Genomic DNA, 27,039 nt, shown 5'->3' with positions numbered 1-27,039 from the left:
TTTCCTTGCAAATTGGAGTGCCTCCTCCCCTGAGGTGGGCCCAAATTCTGGTCATCCTTCAAGGCTCAGCCTAGGCGCTCCTCCTCTGGGTGGCTCTGCAAATGTCTACAGCGGAAAGGTGCACCTTCATTTAAGTGTCTGCAGCCTTTGCCTGTCCACGTGGCCTGTGGCTCTTCCATCTCTGTGTGGCTCTTCTTTATGTTATTTCTCCTGCCAGCCTTGGGGCTCTGGGGGAACACAAACAACTCGGGGTTCTGCCCCATACCTGGAGGAGCTCTGCAGACTTGGAAGGCATGGATGAATGAACAAGTGAATGAATGATTGTGCTTGTGAGCCGAAGAACTTGACTTTGAGGACAGCACCCTCCTCCTCCCCAGGTCACAGGCCTGCTCCTGGGCCAGAAACTCCAGAAACTCCCCTTAGTTCTGGAGCCTTAGAAGGTCAGAGCTGTTTGAGTTGAAATCTTGGCTTAAATGTTTACAGAACTGGAATATTTACATGGCTTGATTCAAGGAAATGCTGAAGACAGGAACAGTGGTTATTAATAAATCATAACAACAATGATTTTCCTTTCAAGATGCTCTATGGGCCTTATAAGTAATATCTGTGTGATTGATCGGCTGGGGGACAATCCGGGCTGGCTGGGCAGCCTAAGTAGCATCTGCAGGAAGTGCCTCCCTGGTGAACTGAGGGGAGCAGGGGCTGGCCTCTCCTCTCCTCCACTGGAGCCCTGCTTCTGCCAAGGACAGTTGATTCTGTACATCAACTATACTTCAATTTAAAATAAATAAAAGAGTCAGCCAAAGTAGCCCGTGATGTTTGACAACCATGTCTTACACCCATTACCTGCCTGGTGTGGTGAAGAGAGCCACAAGTGCAGAGCTAGATAAGACATCATGTCCTCCCATCCCTACCCCTCAGTCTAGAGGGGCAGAAGGGCAACCACACAGATGAATAAATACCAGCCATGGACCACATGTCCTGGTAGAGGAGGGAATGGCTATCTGGAAGAGATCAGAAGGAAGGTTCTGTGGAGTTGGATCTTGAAGGATACATAGGAGCTCACCATGCAGCCAAGTCAGGGGTTGAGTAGGAAAGGGGTGGAAGAAACAACTGTGGGTTGCAGCGACCATGCGTTCCAATCATAAGTTAGGATCCGTGGTCTAAGAATTGTACGTGTGATTACATTTGGACTCAGAGTTGTTCCTCCAAAGTCCAGGATGGCCCCTCCTAGTGACCACTGCAGCAGTATCCTTGATACTGGCCAGAGAGAGGAGAGAAGCTTTCCCCAGGACAGAGGGGAGAGCGAGGGGAAGGGGTAGGGGAGGCATGGGAGGGGCAAGAACTCAATCACTGTGAAGGGCAGTACCAGCCCTGGCAGAGCGCTGCTCAGTGGTATCTGCGGAGCAGGAGTGCCCGAGGCACTCAGTGGCTCTAGGTAGGAGGGACGGCCCCTTCACCCTGCCAGGGAGCCATCAACAAGTCACAGCAAGCAACTGCAGCAGAGGCCCTGCTGTGCAGGCCCAGCTGCCAGGATGATCCCAGGGAAGCAGCAAGGTGGTTTGCCAGGTGGGATGAGGGTTCTGGGCAATGGTGCTGAGATCTGATGCTGCCAGGGGAGAGGTGCCACTCAGGTACCAGGGAGGGAGTCTGCTGGGGCCAGCTCCCTTGGGGCCTGAGTGACAGGAACCCTGCTAGAATGTGAGCTCTAGCAGGATCCAGATGTTTATGTTTCTTATTTTACTGCTTTTTCCCCAGCACCTATAACAGTGATTGGCACATAGTAGGTACTAATACATAGTTGCTGAATGAATGAATGAGTCACTGAACACATGGAAAGCTGGATGGATGGATGGGTGCATGGAGGCATGGATGGATGAACAAACCTGGGGAAAGGCAGAATCTTGGATCCCAGAGACAAAGCAGAAACTAATCAGGCAGGCTGTGCACTCCCCCAGGTGGATGACCTTGGGCTGTGGTGCTGAGGGGTTCCAACCCATGCCCCTTTGAACCCAAGGGGGAGATAGGCCAAGCATGATCCTGCCCGGCTGGCCGAAGCTCCCGTACTCTGGTCACCGGGCGGCTGGGATGCCAGGGTGGGGCAAGGACTGACCACTGGCCTGCCATCCTTCGTGCTCACTGTGTGTGTGCTTGGCTTCCAGCCCGCTCCAAAAGCCTGGTGATGGGGGAGCAGAACCGGAGCCCTGGGCAGCCGCCCCGCCCCCGCAGGCTGGGCCCCGTCCTGAAGGCGGGCTGGCTGAAGAAGCAGAGGGGCATCATGAGGAACTGGCAGCAGCGCTGGTTCGTGCTGCGTGGGCATCAGCTCTTCTACTACAAGGACAAAGACGAGAGCAAGCCCCAGGTGAGGAGTGTGCGTCCTGTGTCCTGCGGGCATCACAGCGGGGCTCCGGGCGGGGGGGCGGGCGTGTTTAACTACGTCCAGGAGAGGGGAGAAGGCCGAGGGTGACCCTCCTGTCAGCACCTCCACCCCTCAAGCACCAAGCCCCTGACTCCACTCAGCGTGACATTTCACTGCGATTTCCAAAGTGAGCTTTATCCCTTGCTACCACGTTCCTGGTATCACACCTTGTTTTACTGTGACACATCCACAGCTTCAGTAATGGAAATGTTTCCTTATAATGGTGATAGAGAACATCCCTCCATGGCTTAAAAATACAACTCTTGGGCTTCCCTGGTGGCGCAGTGGTTGAGAGTCCGCCTGCCAATGCAGGGGACGCGGGTTCGTGCCCCGGTCCGGGAGGATCCCACATCCCGCGGAGCGGCTGGGCCCGTGAGCCATGGCTGCTGGGCCTGCGCGTCCGGAGCCTGTGCTCCGCGGCGGGAGAGGCCACAACAGTGAGAGGCCCGCGTACCACAAAAAAAAAACAAAAAAAACAAAACAACCCTTCCTCATGTCCTTTTCAGCCTCTTAGTGCGTCCAAGGAGGACACAGGTGCACACATTCCATTCCTTCCATTATGCAGGGAAACGGGCACCCAGACAAATCTAATGTCTTACTGAATTCTGGCTCGTGGTGAAACCCCTGTGTCAGAGGCCTCTGCCTCTCAGGGGAGGCTTCTGTTTTCCACCAGCACTGTAAGCTCCACCTCAGGCGCTTAACACATCTGCCTTTCTACCCAGTTCCACTAAGTTCACTCACTCAGAGCAGTCATCCGCCATGGTGCAGCCTGGTCACAGTTGCCCTGTGCAGACATCATAACCGACTCAGCTCTGCGTGCTGCCGGCCAGGGTGGCTGGGCTTGCGGAGCTTGGGCAAGCTAACCCTTGTTATGGGATTCAGACAGAGAAAGGATGTCTGGGAGCTACCCTCGCTTCTCTTGGGGAAAATGGGGAAGGAAACTTGAAGGACTTCTTCCAAAGGTGGCTCCTAGTCATTGATTCAAGTTGGAAAGAAAAGGGAGATCCCCTTGTTTGGGGTCAGGGGTCACAGAGCTTTGCAGGGCCGTAGCCTGTGCACATCCAGCAGTTCCACGGTGTGCTCAGGGGCCTGGGGGGCAGGGAGGGGGCTCTGTGATGGGCAAGGTAGAAGGAGGTACCTGGGCACAGCATGGTATCACGTCGTCAACACAGTGAGAAAATGACCCTGTCACTCCTCTTCCAAATTTTCTGAGTAGGAAGAAGGAATTGTCCTATCTTTAACACTTCTCCAATACTTGGGACCCTCCCTTAAAAACATGGGACTCTGGGGGTGGGAAGGAGCAGGCCTCATCTCAGAGACCTCAGTGGCACTAGTCACCAGCTGCAAGTTAATAACTTTCTGTCTTCACTGTATTTATTCTAGTGGTTAACTTTTGTTTATGGAAAGCCATACTTGTTTCCATTCGTGAGAGTCATAGCATGTTTTCGCTTCTAAAATATATCTAAGTTAAAAAACAAAAAGTGTTGCACAGCAGTGTGAGTGTACTTAATGCTACTGCACTGTACACTTAAAAATCATTAAAATGGTAAATTACATGTTATGTACATTTTAACACACACACAAACAAGTGAGACTGCTTAAGGAAAAGTTTTACACCAATACCATTAGAGATGAGAGGTGAGGATGACAAAAATCATGAAGGTGGATCTAAGCTAAAGTTTAGGGAACTCTGATCTTGTCCAGCCTCCCAGGCCTTATAAAGAAGGAAAAGAACTCCCAGAGAGGTGGAGTGGAACAAACAGGAACTTGGAATTTGATCTGAATTAGGTCAGTCATGCTAGCTGAATAACTTGGTATAAGTCACTTAATTTTTTTTTTACTTTCAGTTTCGTGATTACTAAAATGGAGACATTGTTACCTACCTCACAGAGATGAACTAAGAATTAGATTGTAGAATATATACGCAATGGAGCACAAATCCTAGCACCTGGGATACTTAAGTCTGGGTACCCTCATGCTCCCTCAGCCCTGCCTTTGCCTTACTCCCTGTCTCCCCAGCCCTGCCCCTCAGCCTGCTCCCAAGATCAGGAACCACACCTCTGGCTTGCCCACCGCCATTTTCCTTCTGGCTTCTAAGTTTTGTGTTGAAGACCAGCCTTGGCCCTTCAATGGCATCTTGGCTTTCCTGGCTGTCTTGTTGGTGACATGTCACTCTGATGATGGTGATCAAAGTTGCCAGAGTCCCTAGCACCTCAGAGCCCTGCCTATGGCCCCTACTGTCATCCCCCTCCTGGCCCGCCCACAGCACCATCTCCTGGGAGAAATGCATTATGATGTTGGGTGAACCCAGTGGACTAAAGTAACACACTGAGGTTACCAGGCTACGTGTGACCCCTGCCCCAGGCTTCCCCACATATTCTTCATGGTGAGTCTCAGGTGGCCCTCACCTGTCACTGCAGCTCCAGAAGGAACCTCCATCCCCCAGATTTCCCAGACTGGACATTCTTCTCCCTCACTTGCCACCTTCTCCAGACTTCAATGGCTTCTGGTGGAAATAGCTAATTGAATGGAAGTAATGACATCCCCAGTCACCAGCCTGGACAAAGGAGGAGCCCTGGGGCCTGACCCAAGCTAAACCAGTGCAGTCCTCACCGGGGAGCCATTGGATCCCTGAAAGGAGCCAGCATCTCCAACAGACGCCAGCATCATGCCCAGGGCTCCTCTTTTGGCCTCTCCGGGTCTCACTGACCCTGCCAGATCCTCATGGGGGATTATTCTTTTCCATAATCCCCCCTCCCCAACAAAGCCTGACTGCTCTGGCAGCCCTGTTGCTCAGGTTCCCAATCTCAAGGAGACTCTTGGTCAAATTTGACTCATTTATCTTTATAGTATGATCTCAAACCTACATGCCTGCTGGCAGAATAACCCTCAGATTTCCATTTAATTTCATGAACTACATGTAATGGACTAATTCTCAATATCTGGTTCCTGGAAAAATGGGCCCTGCTCACTGTTTACAGTGATAGAAGTGCCCAGGCAGTGAGCTCCCTCCTCACAGATGGCCTGTCATCTGTCCAGCATATGTAATTGTGGAGAGGAGGGATGTCCAGCTACCCTTGATGCTGCCCAGAGCACATACACGTGATAAGGATCACTCCCGGCCCACATTCTTGTTCTCTCTCCAAAGCCCTAGCTCTTCCCTTCTCCCCTTCTCGCACGAAGGTCAGCAGAGGACATAGAGCACAGAGATGGGGAAAATTCAAGATGGCGGAAGAATTGGCTCAGATGGAAACTCAGATAGAAAGACTAGGCAAAGGTGCTTTAAAACAGAACCTGAAAGTGTGGCCCTGTCCCTCCAGCTTTTCCCAACACACGTCCCTAATAGTTTCCAGCAGACGGATCCTACAGTTTTACTAATAAAAGATTCCAGGTTTTTTCTTCTTAAATAGTCTTAGCTTCTGTGAAATGTTTCTTGCACCATGAAAACTCCTGCCACATTCTTTCTTGATCAGCCTGGGCTGTTTCCACTGTTTGAGGATTCACTTTAAGTCTAGTTATCCCACTCCTTCGCTGTGGGTTTCTTGGCTTTGAATAGAAATGGAATAGAATAGAAATGGAAAGTACAACTTCCAAAACGTGAGATGGAAAGAATGTAACAAATTAAATGTGATCATTTCAACAAATGGGCAGAAAATGAGGGGAGGAAAAAACAAAAGGAAAAGGTAAATAGAAAACAAAAAGTAAATAAATAAGATAGCAAGAATAGGAAGAAACCTTTCACTTGTCATAATAAATGTGAATAGGTCAGATTCATCTGTCTCTTAAAAGACCGAAAGTGGAAGTCTGGCTTAAAAAAGGGAAAGTAATAAAAAAAAAAAAAAGGTTGAAAAACAAAACAATGGGAAAAACGTAAACCAGCAAATGCCAGCAAAAAGAAAGCAGATTTAGGAATATCAAAATCAAATAGAATAGAATTCAAGGTGATAGGAACAAAAGGGAACAAAGAGAAACATTTCATTATAATATAAATAACAACCTACTGAGAAAATAGAGCAGCTGTGAACTTTTATGTTCTTAATGACATAGCTTTGAAGGATACTTAAACAAAGAAAAAGAATTCTCATTGTTCTCCATTTTTTTTTAAAAAAATGAAATTATAGAGACACATTCACTGACAATAGTGCAAAAGAAAAAAAAGACTTAGAGATTAAGAACAAAATGACAGTGAGTGAGGGTATATATGCAAGAGAGAGAGAAATCTATACACATGGAAATAAAACACACACGTACTTCATAACACCTCCTAAGTTAATAAGAAAATCAAAACTTAAATTCAAACTTCTAGTCAAGGATGACAGAGTTAAAAACCCCAAAATTCCAATAAAGAGCACTAAAGGTGTGCTTGTGAAGGTCTGGACACACCTAGGTGGAGAGGGCAGGAGGGAGACAGCCGCATTCTGGATGCTGGACAGCAGGTGGGTGGGAGGTAGCTGATCAGCAGACCCCAGAGAGCTAAATTCCAAGCCAGCACCACAGAGAGCACAAAAATCCGTTGGGTTTGCAAATCCCCTCACCGCCCAGCAAAGACTCAGACATTGGCAGGACCAGTTATCTCTGGAAATGAGGGCAAAAGAAGAGCTCCAAACAGGAGTTCTTATTGAAAGTCAGTTTATAAAGCAGTTAAGAGGGTTCCCTTTTCACCACACCCTTTCCAGCATTTATTGTTTCTAGATTTTTTGATAATGGCCATTCTGACTGATGTGAGGTGATACCTCATTGTAGTTTTGATTTGCATTTCTCTAATAATTGGTGATGTTGAGCATCTTTTCATGTGCCTCTTGGCCATCTGTATGTCTTCCTTGGTGAAATGTCTATTTAAGTGGTCCACCCATTTTTTAACTGGATTGTTTGTTTTTTTGATATTGAGCTCCATGAGCTGTTTGTATATTTTGGAGATTAATCCTTTGTCTGTTGTGTCATTTGCAGATATTTTCTCCCATTCTGAGGCTTGTCTTTTTCTCTTGTTTATGGTTTCCTTTGCTGTGCAAAAGCTTTTAAGTTTAATTAAATCCCATATGCTAACGCATATATATGGAATCTAAAAAAAAAATGGTACTGATGAACATAGTTGCAGGGCAGGAATAAAGAGGTAGACATAGAAAATGGACTTGAGGACATGGGGTGGGAGGGCGAAGCTGGGGTAAAGTGAGAGTAGCATCGACATATATACACTACCGAATGTAAAATAGTTGGCTGGTGGGCAGCAGCAGCACAGCACAGGGAGATCAGCTTCGTGCTTTGCGATGACCTATAGGGGTGGGATGGGGGGATGGGAGGGAGGCTCAAGAGGGAGGGTGTATGGGGACATGTGTATGCATTTGGCTGATTCGCTTTGTTGTGCAACAGAAACTAACACAGTATTGTGATGCAATTATACTCCAATAAAGATCTATTAAAAAAAAAAAAGCAATTAGGTCCCAGATCTCCCGAACCACCTTGTGCAAAGCTGTGACTGCCCTCCCTCGTTAGGGCATAACACTTGGAAGGAAGCTGAGGACGCTGCCCCTTCATTGGCGGGGGGTGGGTACCACACTAGAACAGGAGGCTTAGAGGGAGGTGGGCATGCATATCAGTTACTTAGCCCTCCCAGTCTTTATCCCACACTTGGCTGCCAGATCTCAGCAGTCAGGAATAGCCCTCAGGAAGGAAATGAAGAATTTTCACTGGAGAATCTGACAGGCCAAGAAGAAAAACACGAAATATACTGACAGGAGGGGTCCCCCATGAAACAGACCAGGCAGATCTCTCTCTCTGTAAACATTCACCACCCACCCCCATACAATTTCCAATCAGCTGCTTAGAGAACTGTAACTAGTAGGAGTAAAGAAGCTTGGGTCACTAGAAGGTGACTAGAAGGTGACTAGAAGGTCACTGGAAGGTCACTGGAAGGTGACTAGGAGAATTCACCCAAAGTGAATTCTTTCACTTAAGGAAAGAATTGCATATGAAGGCCAGACGAACACAGGAAAGGGGGAAAAAAACAACTTGGAGGCAATAAAAACTGTGCAGGGGGGAGAAAACTTTTAACTAAAACTGTCTTTAACATCCTCAGAGAGAGACTATAAAAATGGACAGTCAGAGCACAGACCAGGTCCAAGAATTCAGAAATAAAATACCAGAAACAGAAACTCAAATGAAGGGCTGGATGAAAAACTTAGCATAATCTCCCAGAAAGAAGAACAACAGAGAGGAAAAGAGGAGAGACAACTCAGTGTCTGAGAAGAAGTTCTAGAAAGAGAGATGAAAGTCATCCTTAGAAAAAATATTCAGTTAAATTAAATTTCCTAGGATGGGAGTATAAACAGTGAATGCTGACTGATATAACCAAAGTTACTGTGGAGGTTCAGGAAGTCACATAGGGAGGGGCGGCGGGGAGGGCAGTTAAATAAAGCAAAATCTCAAACTGCCATGCTGGGAATTCCATAGATAATGCCTAAAATTTTAAATCAAGACATGGTAATGTAAGGATCTTATTTAGAAATAAACATAAGAAAAGAAAAAAAAAACTTCACCTAAAAGAGCTGAAAGTGGTGACTAAGATTTGGGCAATGGTAGAAGAGGAAGAAATTGCTGCCTTGTAACAAGCCTCGTAGAGCTATTTGATTCTCCAAACTGTGTTTAGATATAACTTGCACTAAAAAAATAAGTGAAATAAAGCTAAAATCGTTTAATTTTGGGATTTTCAGAATATAGCTACTACAAATCAAAGCTATAGGGTAAGGCTTTGGGGAGAAAATGGAGAATGAGGTGACGATCAAAAAACTTGAGATTTATCTGTGTTACAGTTGGCCCTTCATATCCATGGGCTCCACAGCCATGAATTCAACTGGGCTTAAAACTATTCAGGAAAAAAAAAAAAATTTCCAGAAAGTTCCAAAAAACAATACTTGAATTTGCTGTACACTGGCAACTATTTTACTTAGCATTGACATTGTATTAGGTATTATAAGTAATCTAGTGATGCTTTAAAGTATATGGGAAGATATGCTTAGGTTATATGCAATTACAAGCATTTTATATAAGGGACTTGAGAATCCGAGGTTTTGGGTAACTTCATGGGGGAGCAATATAGGAACCCTTCCCTGCTAGTACTGAGGGGTGATTGTCTTTTTATTTCTCACAATGAGACTATATTTATTTATGTCCATATTTTAAAACAGTTTAAGTTAAAAAAGGAAAGAAAAACTAAAAGCAGAAAAGGAAGGCAACAGGGACACAGCCCTAGAGAGTTCTCTTCAGGTAACCAGAAAGGGGAGCAGACAAAGGGCTCCCTCTTCCAGGCAGAGTCGCCAAGCCCAGCTGGTCTCTGCAGAGCTGGCCTTGGCACACTGGAGGTGCTCAGAAATTGTGTAACTTCATGTTTGGAGGTGGGCGATATCAGGCAGCTCATGCCCAGGGTGGAGCGCAGGGCCTCTGAAGCAGAAGCGTAAGGGTCATCGTGTTGTCAGGAACCCAGACTGCACACGTGGTACCAGAAGCTGGATGTGGACGGCTCAGGTGCCACACTCAGAAGCTGGGTCCTGGCAGCACTGGGGGGCTGTGAGGTTTGGGAGCTCAGACTTAGCCTTCCTCACTCCGAGAGGAAAGTCATCCACGGCAGCACAGGCAGGGAATGTCAAGGTGCCAGGCTGGAGGCAGAAAGACCATCCAAATGGGGCTGTTGTCCTGACAGCCGGTGTGGCCTAGAAGACGGCCAGGTGCTGGAACAAGGGGCTGGGGAGCCTTGACAGCAGCAGGGGACAAAGTGTGGGAGCTGACGCCTGCATCCCTGGGTGGCAGAGTCTCAAATCTATGCCCGTGTGGCCGATGCAGCTGTAGGTTCTAGCAGAGGCGATTTAAAAATCACTTTGAGAGCAGGCTGGGTTTTGTTTTGTTTTGTTTTCCAGAAGCGTAAGTAATGGGAGTGGGAGAGAAAATTGATTTAAAGTTTCATTTAATTTAGAGTAAAAGGTTGGAATTGGGAGGAGGAGAGACAAGATGGATGGGAAAGCAGATGCACTTCTAGGAGAGACGTTAATATGGGGCAATCAGAAACCAGCAGTCTTTAAGAAAGAGGAAACCTCAGGGGAGGAAAGAGAGGCCATCTGACTCCAGAACTTGAAGGTCACAGGGAATGTTCCAGCAAGCTGCCAATCACCCCTTTCCTCCTTCCTTTGTTTACCAAGCTTGAATGTCAAAGACAAAAACGGTGCTGTCATGAGCTGGCTCCTTGGGTCCTGGCTCCTGAGGAAGGTGCCTGGGTTGTCTCCATGTTCCGGATGAGGGAATTTGGGGGCTGGCATCAGGCCTAGGTTAGTGGGTGTGTTACCATAACGCCTGAAGTCTTTGCTTAATGTCTGCCCATGGAACCTCACAGCTTTGGCTAGTAAGCCTCTACCTGCCAGGGCCCTTATCTCAGCTCTATCTGGGGGCATAATTAAGATGCTGTCAGGCTGGTCTGAGCCAGTCCATGCTCACAGCAAGTCACAGAGCAGCCCATGTGTCAGATGCTCTTTGACATCTAGACCTTGTAAGTTCAACTCAGCTGGAGTTGATTCAGCTAACACTAACTGAGCATCCTTCATCAGTTGTAAACTGTTACTCAAACTAGCCTAGGGCTTCCCTGGTGGCGCAGTGGTTGAGAGTCCGCCTGCCGATGCAGGGGACACAGGTTCGTGCCCTGGTCCGGGAAGATCCCATATGCCGCGGAGTGGCTAGGCCCGTGAGCCATGGCCGCTGAGCTGGTGCGTCCGGAGCCTGTGCTCCGCAACGGGAGAGGCCACAACAGTGAGAGGCCTGCATACTGCCAAAAAAAAACCCCAAAAAACAACAACAAAAAAACCAGCCTAGAGGTCATTATTGTTATTGTTGTTGTTACCATTGTTGCTGTTGTTGACATTGCTACTGTTAATTTATAACACTTCCTTAGTTGTATGTTTTCTCCCTTCTAGTCTGTACACTTCATTCACGCAGGGCCTCAGTCTATATTATTACTTATCTTTTCCCACCACCCAGCACAGTGCCTGACACATAACTGATATGCAGTAATATTTGATACTTACATGAATAATTGAATGAATGAATGAGTGAATGAATGAAGAAATGAGTAAATTGACTGAATGAGTGAACACTGATCCAGCTTGTGTTAGATCCTTGGTGGGAAAATATTTCATTGTTTTTGTAAAGTGCTTGAAAAGTGACAAGGAGCTTATTGGACTGCCTTCCCCTATTAGAATGTAAGCTCACCAAGGTCGGGATTTTGTTTCTTTTGTTTACCCTGTATCCTGATTGTCCAAAACAGTGCCTGACACCTAGTAGAAGCTCAATAAATCCCTTTTATTTTATATTTATTTATTTTATTTATTTATTTTTTGCGGTATGCGGGCCTCTCACTGTTGAGGCCTCTCCTGTTGCGGAGCGCAGGCTCCGGACGTGCAGGCTCAGCGACCATGGCTCATGGGCCCAGCCGCTCCGCAGCATGTGGGATCTTCCCAGACCAGGGCACAAACCCGTGTCCCCTGCATTGGCAGGCGGACTCTCAACCACTGCGCCACCAGGGAAGCCCTAAATCCTTTTTATTTTACTTTTTTTTTTTGCGGTACGGTGGCCTCTCATTGTTGTGGCCTCTCCCGTTGCGGAGCACAGGCTCCGGACGCGCAGGCTCAGCGGCCATGGCTCACGGGCCCAGCCGCTCCGCGGCATGTGGGATCTTCCCGGACCGGGGCACGAACCCATGTCCCCTGCATCGGCAGGCGGACTCGCAACCACTGCGCCACCAGGGAAGCCCCCTAAATCCTTTTTAAATAAACATTCATAATTTCCATTGAGCCTCACAGCAACATTAACAGGGCAGATACAATTCATTTCCATTGTATAGGTGGGGAAAATGATGTTCAGAAGGGTGGAATGGAAGCTTGCATACTATGGAAAGAAAATAATATTTGGAATCAGAGAACCTGGGTTCAAATCCCATTTATACCACCTACAGGTTGTAGATTTAGGCAGTTCATTGAAGCCCCTCTTGCTCCCACATTTGGTGTGTTGTTCTGAGGCTGCCCTGAGAGTTGGACAAACGGCAGCTGGCGGCAGTGGTGGTATTAATGCTGCCTAAACACTCAGGGACAAGATTCCTGTAATTCTTAGAATGGGATCTAAGATAGAAGTCCTCCAAGAAGGCTTCTAAAATGACATGTGAAAAGCAGGTGACAGAGCCTGGAAGCGGGGATCACCTGAACCTGTGAGGCTCCCTGAGTGCAGCCCTATGTTGCCCTTTCCAATTAAGAGTCCAGGTTGTACCTTAGCAAGTCGTTTTACTGAATCCTTCATGACAGATTTCCGAATTTTGGCTTCACTGCTTACTAGCTAGCTACCAGAGAAGGTATTTCCCTTTCTGAGCCTCAGTTTTCTTTTTATGAGATGGGAATAACCACACCTACTGTTTAGGGCTGCTGTGAGAGTAAGATTAAACATATTGGAAACAGCCTAGTGTTGGCCTTCTCTCCTCGGTGGAACTGTACACAGTAAAGGGTTAGCAGTCATCCAGCTCAATCAAGCAAGAGAAGTCCCGTGGCATGCAGCATGGCCCTGATCTCGGCTCTGCCTTGCTTCATGGATTTAAGTCAAAATAAAAGCTAACACTTACATGCATACGAACCAAGCACGATCCTAAGTGCTTGGCATGTATTGACTTAATTCTCACAGCAACTCTACAAGGCTCCTGGTAGAGAGTCTCCAAGGATAGCTGTCCCTATCCCTCCCCTGCCTATGCACACACCCCTCCTCCCGACAAGAAGTGGAGTTTCCTTCCTTTCTTCTGCACCTGAGCTGCCCTAGTGATTACTTGACCAATAGAATGAGACAGAAGTGATGCCATGCAAGTTCTAGGTTCGGTCCTCGAGACACCAAGCCGTTTCTGCTTTTGCTCTGGGAAGCCACTGCCATGCTGTAAGGATGCTTGAGTGGACCACAGAATTATGAGGAGACGGACCACATGGCCCAGACAGACAAGTAGGGCATCCTTGGGCCTTCTGGCCCATTCCAACCACCAGCAGCCAGGATGAGGGGTCTGAACTCCTGCCCATATGAGAGACAAACTGAATAAGAAATTTGGAGAAGAGAAATCGTGGAAAGGGCGCTAGATCAGGCACTGCATCCTTATGCGAACAAGACTATATTTATTCTGTGAACCTCCAGAAGCTATAGCCCGGACAAACAGAATTGCACGGAGGCCACTGTGCCCTCCATATAGGAAAGATACTTTGTTCCCGTGGAGTGGTCTGCTGGGCAGGGGTGAGCTCCAGTCCCTGGTGCAGGGCAAGCCGAGGCCAGACCATCACTTGACTAAGCAGCTTGGAGGAGAGTCTGTCGCTGGGTAGGAAGGTGGCCACAGATGATCTCCAAGTGCCTTTCAACTCTCAAAGCCAGGAGGTCAGTGGAGACCTTATAAGGCAAGGAGGAATGGAGGGACAATACCTAGAGTCAGCCAAACCATAGAGGTTTTCAGAAGTTCCATCCTGGATGAGTAAGAAAGAGAAGCAGGCAAGCTGTGGGGGTCTGGCCAGAGCAGGGGGATTTCCCAGAATTCCTGCAGCTGATGCCACTCCTGGTCATTAGTGGCCATTTAGTGCCAAGCTTAATGGTGGCTCCTAGCAAAGATCTTGCAGAGACACAATTGGCGGCAAGAGAGCAGATGTGTACAGATCCTGGTGCAGTGGGGCCTTTGCAGCTGGCATCTCCACCAGTCACATCTGGCCTCGTGAACTTGCCCCTGACCCCCTGAGAGGTCCAGCAGAGCCTGATTTCACTTCCCCCTTTATACTTTCCACCTGCACATCTCTGTGCACAGAAGAACAAGGGCTTGGTTACCTCCCTAGCAGCTCCCAGAGATCTTGGCACAGCAAACTCCAGTTGATCAAGCTGTGCTCAGAGGAACATGCGTGAGTGAGAGGGAAGGACACTGAAGCATCACACAAGCCCTGCTCGCTGCCTCAGGATAGCTCAGTAGCTATTGAGCAAACGTCCTCCACAGGGCGGTAGGAATAACCATGAGCTAACTGGGAACTGATATTAACGTTGCCATTAGCGCCCCAGAAGAAAAATTAAACAGTAAATGTTTTCTTGTTTTAAATGTCCTTGGGGATAACTTCAAATGCTGCTTTTGTGAAGAAATACTCACTGGAGTCTTATTAAAAGAAAAAGAGTCATCATTTATTTAGGTTCAAATGTCAGAATGCGTGGCTTTTTCTTAAGGGATACTTTATGTTTTTGTAGCTATTTGAGAAAGGTAACTCCCCTCTACTAACAGATCAAAATGAAAATTCTCGTCAAATAGTTATTTAAAATGAAACAGAAATGTATTTAGTAAATTCAAAATTGGCGGCAGCAGCCAACTCGTTTTTAAACAATTTTTAAACTGTTTAGTTAAAGCAATTTTTTTCTGCATCTGACCTGTCAAGGAAAAACATAAGATGGAAGTAATCATCCAAAAATATGAGTTTTCAAGCTTATCTTGCCCCATATACCAGTGGTTCTGAAAGCGACCGCTGGAATAACAACATCACAATACATTATGAGTACCTACAACTCATCATTATATGACAAGATTTTGCCACTGTCGTGGTGAAAGAAAACCCAGTTACTAAGAAGCCTGATGACATGCTTGGGAGTATGTAAATCACAAGTGCCAAGTGTCTTGGTTGCCCCCGAATTATTTCGTACTCAGAGTGTCTCTGCCTACAGAATGGATCTTCATCTTATAAAAATGGCTTCTATGTTTCCTTCAATGTGGCTGCCGGCTCATGGAAATGTAATAAGCTTCTCTCAGGCTCTGCTAATTTAAGTCAGCCACGGATATTCATTTACAGTATTTAAATGTCTTCCACTTAAAATAGATCAATCCCTTGGCTTTCAATTGAACCCAGTTAATTTACAGTAATAGCTGGAAGCCTGGTTGGTAGATGACTCATTTTGTCAATTACTAGGCAAAAAACTGAATCGAATGACATTGAGGCAGCATGGAAAACATATCTTATTCATTGTTTCATGAGCATAACTTACTTTTAATTACATTTGGGACATTCTAGCTCATTCATACTGCCTAAACACTCAGGGACAAGATTCGAGTAGTGAGTTACTGTTTATCAGCAAAATGGAGGTGATCTGGGGGTGCTTCTGTGGGATTGCTGCCTCGCCTGGTCTGCTGAGGGTGATGGGTAGGCTTCCTGAATGATCCTTTGCAGAGGATCGCGATGGGGTGTGCCTTCCTCAGCAGAAAGCAGCACATGCCCCTCAGCGGCAGTCTGCTCAGCAGGTCAGCCTGGCACAGATCAAAGCAAAAGAATCTGTACCGCGTTTCTCAGACTGACTTGCTCTCCACTAAACAGCATAGCAGTCCTCTCCCAATTCACCATATACCCCAGAGCCTAGCACTAGTTGCAGGACCTGGAGAGCAGTAAGACAGACCAAACCACTTCCAATCAAGACCATCCAAGGCAAGCCCCCCAGACCCGGCATCACCATGTCCCGACAGTGCATATTCTGAGCAGAAACACACTTCCCAGGGAATGTGCTCCAAGGCCCAGGCCAGCCTGAGTGGCAGGGGCAGCCTCTGGGGCAGACTGTTCATCATGGGGGGAGAAGTCTGGAAGCTGTGCAGCCCCAGAAACATGGCAGAGACAGCCGCGTGGAAGAATAGCCCTGTGGTTCAGTGCTGCAGACCCTGGGCTGTGGAGAGGCAGTGTCCCCCTGGACTCCTCACAGCATGGGGTGGAGGCCACGCAGCGCTGCCTACCAAAGGCTCCCAGTTCTGTAGCAGAGGCTTTTCCACACCTGCCATGTGGGCTCCAAAGAGCCAAGGGCAGAGTTAGCATCTAGGTGGGGCAGAAATTGACACCAACATCTGCCTGAGTCTTGGGTCAGAGAACGTACTGGAAAGAAGTGGCTGACCAGTGAAGACTCACTCCCCTATAGGAAGCTCAGAGCACATGGCCTCTGATGGCTGGTTCCCTTCTGAGTGCATCAGCCCTCGATTGCAGTTAACCGATGCAGCCACCAAATGGGCATCAGAGAGAGTAGGCTTAGTTCTCCCTGCACTCCTCCAGCTAGAACACCAGGTATTTTAAGGAGGCAAAGAGACCTACCATTCGGTCCATTGAGCCAAGGAGGAAGGGGGGCATTTTCACACTCCCAGGACCTCCCACTGCCCAGCGGAAATCCTTTACAGATTGGGCATTTGGCCAGGGACAGTGGGAGCCATGACCCCTCTCGGACAGTGACCTTTATCCTTGCGGGGTTTCTTGTGCTCCAGTCCAAAGGGTCAGGCAGGAAGGGGGTTCTCCACAGCCATCGTAGCTGGAGGCCAGAACCCAGACCTTCTGCCATGCCCTGCTCAGAGCTGTGACCCTGAGAGCTAGGCAGATCCCAGCAGCCTGTGCCCCCCAAGGCTGTATCACAAGTAGATGGGCCTGCCCTCTCATTGCTTTTCCTTCCCACCATCCAGTCAGAGGAGCAAGAGAATAATCATTAATTAAATGGCTTTGCATAGAAATACAGTGTTTCAATAGTACTATGATTTTATTTATTTTTTTAAATTTATTTATTTATTTATTTATTTTTGGTGCGTTAGGTCTTCGTTACTGCGCACGGGCTTTCTCTAGTTGCGGCGAGTGGGGGCTACTCTTCATTGCGGTGCAGGGGTTTCTCACTGAGGTGGCTTCTCTTGTTACAAGCGTGGGATCTAGGCGCTTAGGCTTCAGTAGTTGTGGGTTGCAGGCTCTAGAGCGCAGGCTCAGTAGTTGTGGTGCATGGGCTTTGTTGCTCCGCGGCATGTGGGATCTTCCTGGACCAGGGCTTGAACCTGTGTTCCCTGCATTGGCAGGTGGATTCTTAACCGCTGTGCCACCAGGGAAGTCCCAGTACTATGATTTTAAAACTTTTTTATTGGGCCAGGTGAACAGTCTGGGACAAAATTATCTGAAATGTGTTTACTCAAAATAACATCTAGGGCTTCCCTGGTGGCGCAGTGGTTAAGAATCTGCCTGCCAGTGCAGGGGACAAGGGTTCAAGCCCTGGTCCGGGAAGATCCCCATGCCGCGGAGCAACTGGGCCCATGCGCCACAAGTACTGAGCCCACACACCACAACTACTGAAGCCTGCGTGCCTAGAGCCCGTGCTCCGCAACAAGAGAAGCCACCACAATGAGAAGCCCACGTTCCGCAACGAAGAGTAGCCCCTGCTCACTGCAACTAGAGAAAGCCCATGCGCAGCAACAGACCCAACACAGCCAAAAATAAATAAATAAAAATAAATAAATTTATTAAAAAAATAAAATGACATCTAAGTAGTTAAAATAAACAATGCTAAATATTCCTGAAATCCCAGCACCTAAACAAAATAACAGTTTACCTCTTGCTATGGCAAGTCTGCTGTGGATAAGGTGGCAGCTTCATCTGTTTCTGTGCCCTCTAAGGTTGACACAGTGAGGGAGGGAGGAGAGAAGGATGGAGGTTACATTTCTAAAGGCCCAGGCCCAGGAGTAGATGAAGTCATACCGCCTAGTCCCAGTGGCCAGAGCCCTGTCACCACTAGAGTGTTCAGAAAGCCCCCCTTGTAAGCATTCTGGTCCACTGGTCACAAGTATTCGTTCCTCTGTGTCCCTAGAAAGCTGCTTGGCACCCCAGCACTGGGCCCATCACAGTGACACAGAGAGGCTAGGACACTAAATCTAGTGAGCGCTGGCTTCACACAGACACTTTGTAACATGGCATGCATCTTTTTCTCATGAACATGATCACAGGCATTAATGACAAGGGCCTGGGGGGTGACCGTATTGGGACCCCTTGCCTGGGTGGAGCCCAAGGTTTCACAGTACTGGGACCATGGGCACAGCTTCAATCCTATAGCCTCTGGGAGGCTCAGGAATCACTCAGGGAGAGTCAGGCGTTCATGATTTGGGGCAGAGCCTAGATCAGAGTCCTGGAGTGGCACAGAACTAACTGCAGGGAAAACCAGGACCACTGAAGGAAGACCCACCCCCCATGGAGAGGACGTTCCCTCTAAGGTTGGGAGAGACTGTTAAGGCTGAGGCTGGAGGGTTGCTGAGGGCTCTGCCCAGACCCCAGGCTTAGTGCCGCAAGTCTGCCCCAGGCCCTGGGTCCCAGGCTCACCCTTGATCCCAGCTAGACTTGTGTGGGCTCAGGCCCTAGGCTGGGTGGCCTTCCCAGTGAGGGCTTCAGGGCCTGTGGCCATCTGGGGTGGTTCAGGAAGGTGCAGGGAGCTGGTGCTCAGACCCCAAAGCCCCTGCTTTCTGCCAAGCACAGTGCTGTCCCTCCAACACTCTGCCCCGAGGGGCACCCCTCATGGGCTGACAGATTCTGTCGGGAGACCAGGTGTAGCCCCGACATGGTGGTGAAGCGGGGTGCGGAGACGGGTGGAGCACACCAAGTGCTTTGGAGTGCACAGGAGGCAGCCTCAGGCTGGAATCGGTTGGGAGAATCTTCAGGATGAAGTCCTGAGCAAAGAATGAGGCCAGAGTAGTGACTCATCTCCACTCCTTAGGGAGGGAAGGTGTCCCAACCAAGAAGCAATTTGTCTCCAACTTTTAGGTTGCCTTTTAAAATATCTACATTTTGGACAGTAATGGACCATGGTTAAAGGCTTGTATGATAAGGAAGGAGGAGGATGTTTCCCAGCTTGGCACTGAACTTCATTCTGATCTGCGTTATTTAAAATTTGGAGTGATTCAGTTCTTGGTTGGGTGTCAGAGGCTAAAGCTTTTTAAAATTGATCTGAGGCCACAATCAGAATAATAGGAGATAAAGAACCCTGAGTGATTGCTTTTTAAAATGTGTGCAATTTTCCAAGATGCTGCCAGTGGAAAATCTTATCATGTCACTTGTTAAGAAGCATTTCAGAAGTTGGTTCTTCAGACAGTCTCCCTCTAGACAAGATGAAAAATGAAGACTTCCCGGAGAGCCAGCTTTGATCAGGTAGGAGAGAGAGCTGGATTAGAGTGTGAAGTTCACAGAACGATCAGGAAGCCCAAAACCCAGACCAGTGGTAGAAGGACAGACACCCTGGCCCCTGCAGGAGGTCCCACCAGGATTGTCACCGCAAACTATGAAGGAGGAGCCCAGTCCTTCACCATCCTGGGACTCCTGGATCTACACCATACCTTATTTTGTGGCACAAGTGATGGTGTTATTGGAGGAGGGATTGTTCCTAGAGACAAACCAAATGAACAGGTATAGCGGCCAAAATGGTTTTAAAATAATAATTATGACAAGTACTCATATTCATTCAGCCTTTAGCGCTTTACAAAGCACCAGCTCAGGCAGCCCAGTGAGGAAAAAAGAACAGAGGTTAATGAGCTCATTGTACAGGTAATAAAACCATGCATCAGCCCTGGACCTGCTTGAGTCCCACATTAAGTGTCAATGTCACAATAATTACAAACCCCTATAATTATTTTTAACTGTTTATATGTATTCCAACTCCTGTAAAATGGTTATAAGCAGACTCTATTCCTTGGCTATGTAATAACTCACAAATCACAACAATAGCACTACTCTCGCCAGGCACCCAACCTGGTGCTGTGGAGGCATTGGATCACGAAAGCCTCAAAACACATCACATTATAGAGGAGGAAGTTGAAGCTCGCCTTGTTGCACAGGCATTGGAGGCCCAGTCTGAGCCATAGTTGTAAGCTTTCACTAGTGACGCCTCCACCATGCTGCCTTCTTCGGTATCTGCTACAGCCCAGCTCCATTCCAGGCCCTCTGCTCACTCTATCCCATTTGGTTCCCAGAGAACCCCATTGAACAGAGAGGGAAACTGACGCTAGGAGAAGTGAACCCATCCAAGCACTTACTGTCAATAAGCAGTAGTGTCAGGATGAAACCAGATCTGTCTGAAGCTAACACCTGTGAGGTGTCCATAACTGTCCCACATCATCTCAGATTTAAAGTGTAATTGATGTTTATCTTTTCATGACTAGGGTAAGCTCTGGGCATGAGACAACTGAATAGAGACAGGTGAAAAGAAATCTTTGTCATTGTTGCTGTTGTTACTCTCATTCATTCCCCTGGACCGAGCTGAGGCCCCCAGACGATCCGGTGCCCTGGGAACTGTTCCCAAGAGAGATCATTCTTTGCCAAACAAGCTATGGCAGCCTCCTGGGGTGGGCAGGGGCTTGTGTGCTCTGGTTAGAGGACTTGGAGAGGAATTGTCACTAGATTTTAGTCCAAGGGAAGTTGAGAGGCCTGCCAATCCAGATGTTTGCAGAAAGGAGAGGGAGGGGAAATCACTGTCCTTTGCCTGGGAATAATAGATGGACGTTCCAGGCTGCAGAGAAGCTGGGCAGGCTGGCCTGGCCCTTGACACATTACATGGGGGAGCATTCAGCCAGGGAGTGACAGTGGAAAGATGACAACAGCCCATTACTCAGACATGGACTGCACCCCATGAATTATCTGACTACTCTTTTATTTTTTCTTCTGTACTTTTACGTTAAATTTTCTTGTTTTGATGCAAACATTACAGGGCAAAACATAAAAGCTCCCTCACCATTCCCAGCACTCCCTCCCAAAGTGTGAGTTTTCTGTGCCATTTCTGTATATTTACATGTTACTCGTGGGTTCTTGAGAGAGGGCAGAAACAGAAATTGAGATGGGAAAGTACTGAATTATTTTTCTAGCACTTATTTTTTTTAATTTAACAATTTTGCTTAGAAGCCTTTTTTATTTACCTCATTCTGATATGGCTATACCAGAATTATTTAACCACTCCCCCATTGATGGACAAGTAAGTTGTTTCCACTTTTTGTGGTAAGGAAAATGCTACAGTGAGCATCGTTATACATACATCCTTGTGTGTTTGTCTTTCCTTGGAACAAATTCTCAAAATTCAGTACTAGGTTAAAGGATATTTCATTTTCAAATTATCTTAGACATTACAAAATTGCTTTCAAAAAGACTTTATCAAATTACTCTCCCATCAAAAATGTCTGAGAATGCCCATTTCTCTTGCTTTCCCCAATATTAGATATTAGCAGTCATTTTATTTTATTACTTTTTATTGACATATAGTTGATTTATAATATATTGAATTAGTTTCAGGTGTACAGCAAGTGATTCAGTTTTTTTTTATAGATTATATTCCATTATGGAGATATTGAATATAATTCCCTGTGCTAAACAATAAATCCTTGTTGCTTATCTATTTGACGTATAGTACTGTGTATCTGTTGATTACTCTATTATCTATTTGACGTATAGTACTGTGTATCTGTTGATTACTCTATTATCTATTTGACGTATAGTACTGTGTATCTGTTGATTACTCTATTATCTATTTGACGTATAGTACTGTGTATCTGTTGATTACTCTATTATCTATTTGACGTATAGTACTGTGTATCTATTAATTAATCTATTATCTATTTTATGTATAGTACTGTGTATCTGTTAATTCCATACTCTTCATTTGTCCCCCCTCCCCAGTAGTCATTTTAAATTAAGAATCTTATGATGTTTATTGACCATGTGTATTTCTTCTATTAATTTCTTATCAATACCCTTTACCCATTTTTGTACTGGGTTCTTTGTCTTTTATTTTCATAATACATTTTACTTAACCCAACATATCCAAAAATTATCATTTCACTATGTAAGCAACATAAAATTATTAATGAGATATTTTACATTCTTTTTTTACATGATGTCTTTGGAATCCACTTAGAGCATATCTCAATTTGGACACTAAGCTTTCATCAGAAATACTTGGTCTATATTGAGATTTCATGAAATTTACATTTGAAGAAGTAGAGTCACATACCCACATTTTTCCAAATATCCTGAGGTAGGCAGAATAATGTCTCCCCAAAGATGTGAATGTTATGTGGCAAGGAGGAATTAAGGTTGAAGATGGGATCAAGGTTGCTAATCAGCTGACCTTAACATAAAAATTTATCCTGGATTACCCATGTGGATCCAGGGTAATCACAAGGGTCTTTTATAGTGGAAAAGGAGACAGGAGAGGAAGGAGGTCAGAGTCTGAGAGCAATTTCAAGATTCATTGCTGCTGGGAAGATAGAGGAAGGGGCCAAGAGCCAAAGAATGCAGGCACCCCCTAGAAGCTGCAAAAAGCAGGGAAACAAGATCCTCCCCTGGAGCCTCCAGAAGGCTGTAGCCTGGTAAGGCCCATTTCAGGCTTAATGCCAATATTACAATGTTTTGATTACTATAGCTTTATAATAAGTCCTGAAATCCAGAAGTATTAGATCTCCAACTTTGTTATTCTGTTTCAAAGTTGTCTGACTGTTGTAGGTCCTTTATATTTCTATATGAATTTTAGAATCAGCTGGTCACGTTCTATAAAACACTGCTGGGATTCTGATTGGGATTGCTTTGAATCTTTAGGCCAATTTGGGGAGAATTGACATCTTAACAATAGTAAGTCCTCTGGCCAGTGAACACAGTATATCTCTTCAGTTGGTTATATCTTCTTTCAATTCTCCCAGCAATGATTTATAGTTCTTGGTGCACAGATCTTGAAGATCTTTCATCATATTTATCCCCAAATATTTCATATTTTGGGGTACAAGTAAAATGGTTTTGATTTTCAATTTCCAATTGTTCATTGCTAATAGAGAGAGATACTACATAATTTTGTGCATTTGTCTTGTATCCCGAAACCTTGCCAAAATCATTTATTGATTCTAGTAGCTTTTTTTTTTGTAAAGTTTCATCAGATTTTCTACATAGACAATTATGTTGCTTGTGGAAACACTTTCACTTCTTCCTTTCCAATTTGGACAAATTTTATTTCTTTTTCTCACCTTATAACAACAGCTAGGACTCCTACAATATTTAATAGAAATAATAAGAATAAACATCATTGTCTTGATCTTGGTCTTAGGGGAAAAGCTTTTAGTATGATATTAGCTTTCCGTTTTTCAGAGATACCCTTTATCAGGTTGAGGAGGTTCTCTTTTATTCTAGTTAGTTGAGAATTTTTATCAGGAATGGATGTTGAATTTTGTCAAATGCTTTTTTTTTTTTTTGCATCTATCTTTTCTCTTTTCTAGTTTATAAATATGGTTAATTACATTGATTGACTTTGGTTTGTTAAACCAACTTTGCATACTTGGGATAAACCCCAGTTGGTCATTATTTTCCTTTCTATATATTGTTGAATTTGATTTGCTAAAATTTTGTTGAGAATTTTTGTTCCTGAGCGATATTGGTTTACAGTGTCCTTTTCTTATAATGTCTTCGGCTGTTCTATATCACAGTAATGTTGGCCTCATAAAATGCACCGTAAACCATGCCTTTTTTTCAGTTTTCAAAAAGAGTTTGTGTAGTATTGGTGTTATTTCTTCCTTAAATATTTGGTAGAATTCACCAGTGAAATCATCTGAGTTTGGAGTTTTCCTTGTGGGAAGGTTTTTAGCTACAAATTCCATTTCTTTTTATTTATATTTATTTTTGCTGTGTTTGGTCTTCGTTTCTGTGCCAGGGCTTTCTCCAGCTGTGGCAAGCCGGGGCCACTCTTCATCGCGGTGCGCGGGCCTCTCACTGTCATGGCCTCTCTTGTTGCGGAGCACAGGCTCCAGATGCGCAGGCTCAGTAGTTGTGGCTCATGGGCCCAGTTGCTCTGTGGCATGTGGGATCCTCCCAGACCAGGGCTCGAACCCATGTCCCCTGCATTAGCAGGCAGATTTTCAACCACTGTGCCACCAGGGAAGCCCCCAAATTCCATTTCTCTACTAGATATAGGGCTATTTAACTATTTCTTCTTGACTGAGCTTCGGTAGTTTGTGTCTTCTTTTATCCACTTCATCTAAATTTCCAAATTTATTAACATAATGTTTTTCTTAACATTACCTTATTATGTTTTTAATATCTGAAGAATCTGTAGTGAGGTCATCTCTCTAATTCCAGATATTGACAATTTATCTTCTCTCTTTTTCCTGATTAGTCTTGCTAGAGACTTATCAATTTTATTGATCTTCTCAAAGAACTAGCTTTTAGTTTCATTGGCTTTATTATTTTTTTATTTTTCATTTTATTTATAGCCACTCTGATCTTTATTTTTTCATTTTTTTACATTGGGTTTAATTTGCTCTTCTTTGTGTCATTTCTTAAGGTAGAAGCTGAGGTCATTGATTGACGCCTTTCTTTTCTGATATCAACATTTAGTGCTATAATTTACTACTACTCTAGAGGCATGTAACAAAATTTTATATGTTGTGTTTTCATTTTTATCCAGTTCAAAGCACTTTCTAATTTTCCTTTTTGATTTTTTTCTTTGATGTATGGGTTATTTAGAAATGCATTAATTGGTTTCCAAATATTTGGGGATTTTCCAGAAATTTTTCTGTTATTGATTTCTAACTTAATTCCATTGTGGTCAGAGAACATATGTTGTATTTGAATTTTTTTCCATTTTTTAAGACTTGTTTATGGCCATCTTAGTAAAAGTTTCATGGACATTTGAAAACACGTGTATTCTACTGTTGAGGAAGGCAGCAATTAGGTCAAATTGGTTGATAGTGTTTATTCAGGTCATTTATATCCTTACTGATTTTTTTGTCTACTTGTTTTCTCAATTATTGATAAATAGATAATGAACTTTTTTTTTTACTTTAATCGTCTACTTCCTATTGCTCCATTAATCTTCATTCCTTTCCTTTTTTCTGTCTAATATCATTTTCTTTCTGCCTAATTGTCTTTAACAATTCTTATAGTATGAGTCTGCTAATGATGCATTATTTCCTATTTGTTTTGTGTATCTTAAAAGGTCTTTACTTAGCCTTTATTTTTGAGGGATACTTTTACTGGATTCAGAATATGAGGTTGACAGATTTTCCTTTCAATACCATTTAAGATGTTGTTCCACTGATTTCTTTTTTTTTTTTTTTCTGAGAAAGTGCCTCAGGCCTCTTTATTTCATTTTTTAATTTTTTTATTTTTTTTTCCATCTTTATGGGAGTATAATTGCTTAACAATGGTGTGTTAGTTTCTGCTTTATAACAAAGTGAATCCATTATACATATACCTATGTTCCCATATCCCCTCCCTCTTGCGTCTCCCTCCCACCCTCCCTATCCCACCCCTCCAGGCGGTCACAAAGCACCGAGCTGATCTCCCTGTGCTATGCGGCTGCTTCGCACTAGCTATCTACCTTACGTTTGGTAGTGTATATATGTCCATGCCTCTCGTTTGCTTTGTCACAGCTTACCCTTCCCCCTCCCCATATCCTCAAGTCCATTCTCTAGTAGGTCTGTGTCTTTATTCCTGTCTTACCCCTAGGTTCTTCCAGACATTTTTTTTTTTCTTAAATTCCATATATATGTGTTAGCATACGGTATTTGTCTTTCTCTTTCTGACTTACTTCACTCTGTATTACAGACTCTAGGTCCATCCACCTCATTACAAATAGCTCAGTTTCGTTTCTTTTTATGGCTGAGTAATATTCCATTGTGTATATGTGCCACATCTTCTTTATCCACTGATTTCTTAACTTACACTGTTTCTGATAAGAAATTTGCTGTCATCCTCACATTTGCTCCTCTGTATATATTGTAGCATTTACCTCTGGCTGCTTTTAAGAGTTTCTTTTCATGACTAGGTTTGAGCCATTTGATTATGCCTTCATATACTTACTTTTCTTTGTGTTTCTTATGCTTGGGGCTCATTGCACTTCTTGGATCTGTGGGTTTATACTGTTCATAAATCTGGAAAAGTTTCAGCTATAATTTCTTCACAAATATTTTTCAGTTCCCCCCTCCTTTTCCAGAGACTCGAATTACATGTAAATTACACTGCTTGAAGTTATCCCACATCTCACTGATGCTCTGTTCATTCTTTTTACTTCTCTTTTCTCTTTGTTTCATTTTGAGTAGTTTCTATGGCTATATTTTCAAGTTCTCTAGTCTTTTCATCTGCAACATTGAATCTGCTGTTAATCCCATTCATTGTATTTTTTATTTGCACATTGTACTTTTCATCTCTAGAATGTAGATTTGAGACTTTTTTTTTACATCCTCCATTGAGGGAGTCACCATATCCTCTGGCCTCAGTCAGATTTTCAGATGTCTGTAGTTCCACCCAATGTCTTGACTATCATTTCATAAAAGACCCCAAGCTAGAAACACCCAGCTAAGCCATTCCAAATTTCCTGGTCTACAGAAACCCTGTAAGGGAATAAAGGTTTATTGTTGTTTTTAGCTACCAAGATTTAGGGTAATTTGTTATGTTGCAATAGATAACTAAGACATTCAGAATCTGACATAGGAAGCTTTCTGAATTCTGAGCATCTTCACCAGTCCCTGAAGGTTGTACCACATCCTAGGTGCCCCATTGCTGGGTTTAGACAAATGAGAGGGAGCAAGGCTGATCACTGGGCTGCTTCCCCTCCACCTGCAGTGTTCCTGGAGTTTGTATTTATTATGCTGTAGAAATGATGGATTTTGAATAAACCATCTAAGCTGACACTAATATAAGAAATATACTCTCTCCCAAAGTTGCTCTCTGAGAGAAGGAGTTTCTGGAGCTTTTGTCTGGGGCCTCCACTGGCTACCCACGGATCCTCTCAAGCTGGTACATTCATAAGGGTTGGGG

The 27,039-nt window shown here is 44.9% G+C and overlaps 1 protein-coding gene across 6 annotated transcripts in view; it reads left to right on the top strand.

The window, feature by feature from the left end:
* Positions 1–27,039, top strand: part of ARHGAP22 (Rho GTPase activating protein 22) — a gene marked incomplete at its 5' end in the record, with an annotated part of 200,371 nt that overhangs the window by 56,448 nt on the left and 116,884 nt on the right. For all 6 annotated transcript variants that reach the window (XM_079715532.1, XM_079715530.1, XM_079715529.1 and 3 more), the window contains one exon: positions 2,163–2,362. In XM_079715532.1, the coding sequence (XP_079571658.1) occupies positions 2,163–2,362 (200 nt within the window). The remainder of the gene's footprint in view (positions 1–2,162; positions 2,363–27,039) is intronic.

This window comes from Hyperoodon ampullatus (assembly GCF_949752795.1).
Source record: "Hyperoodon ampullatus genome assembly, chromosome: 1".
NCBI lineage: Eukaryota > Metazoa > Chordata > Mammalia > Artiodactyla > Ziphiidae > Hyperoodon > Hyperoodon ampullatus.
The sequence above is the reverse complement of the archived record's forward strand: the minus strand, read 5'-3'. Positions and strand labels throughout refer to the sequence as shown.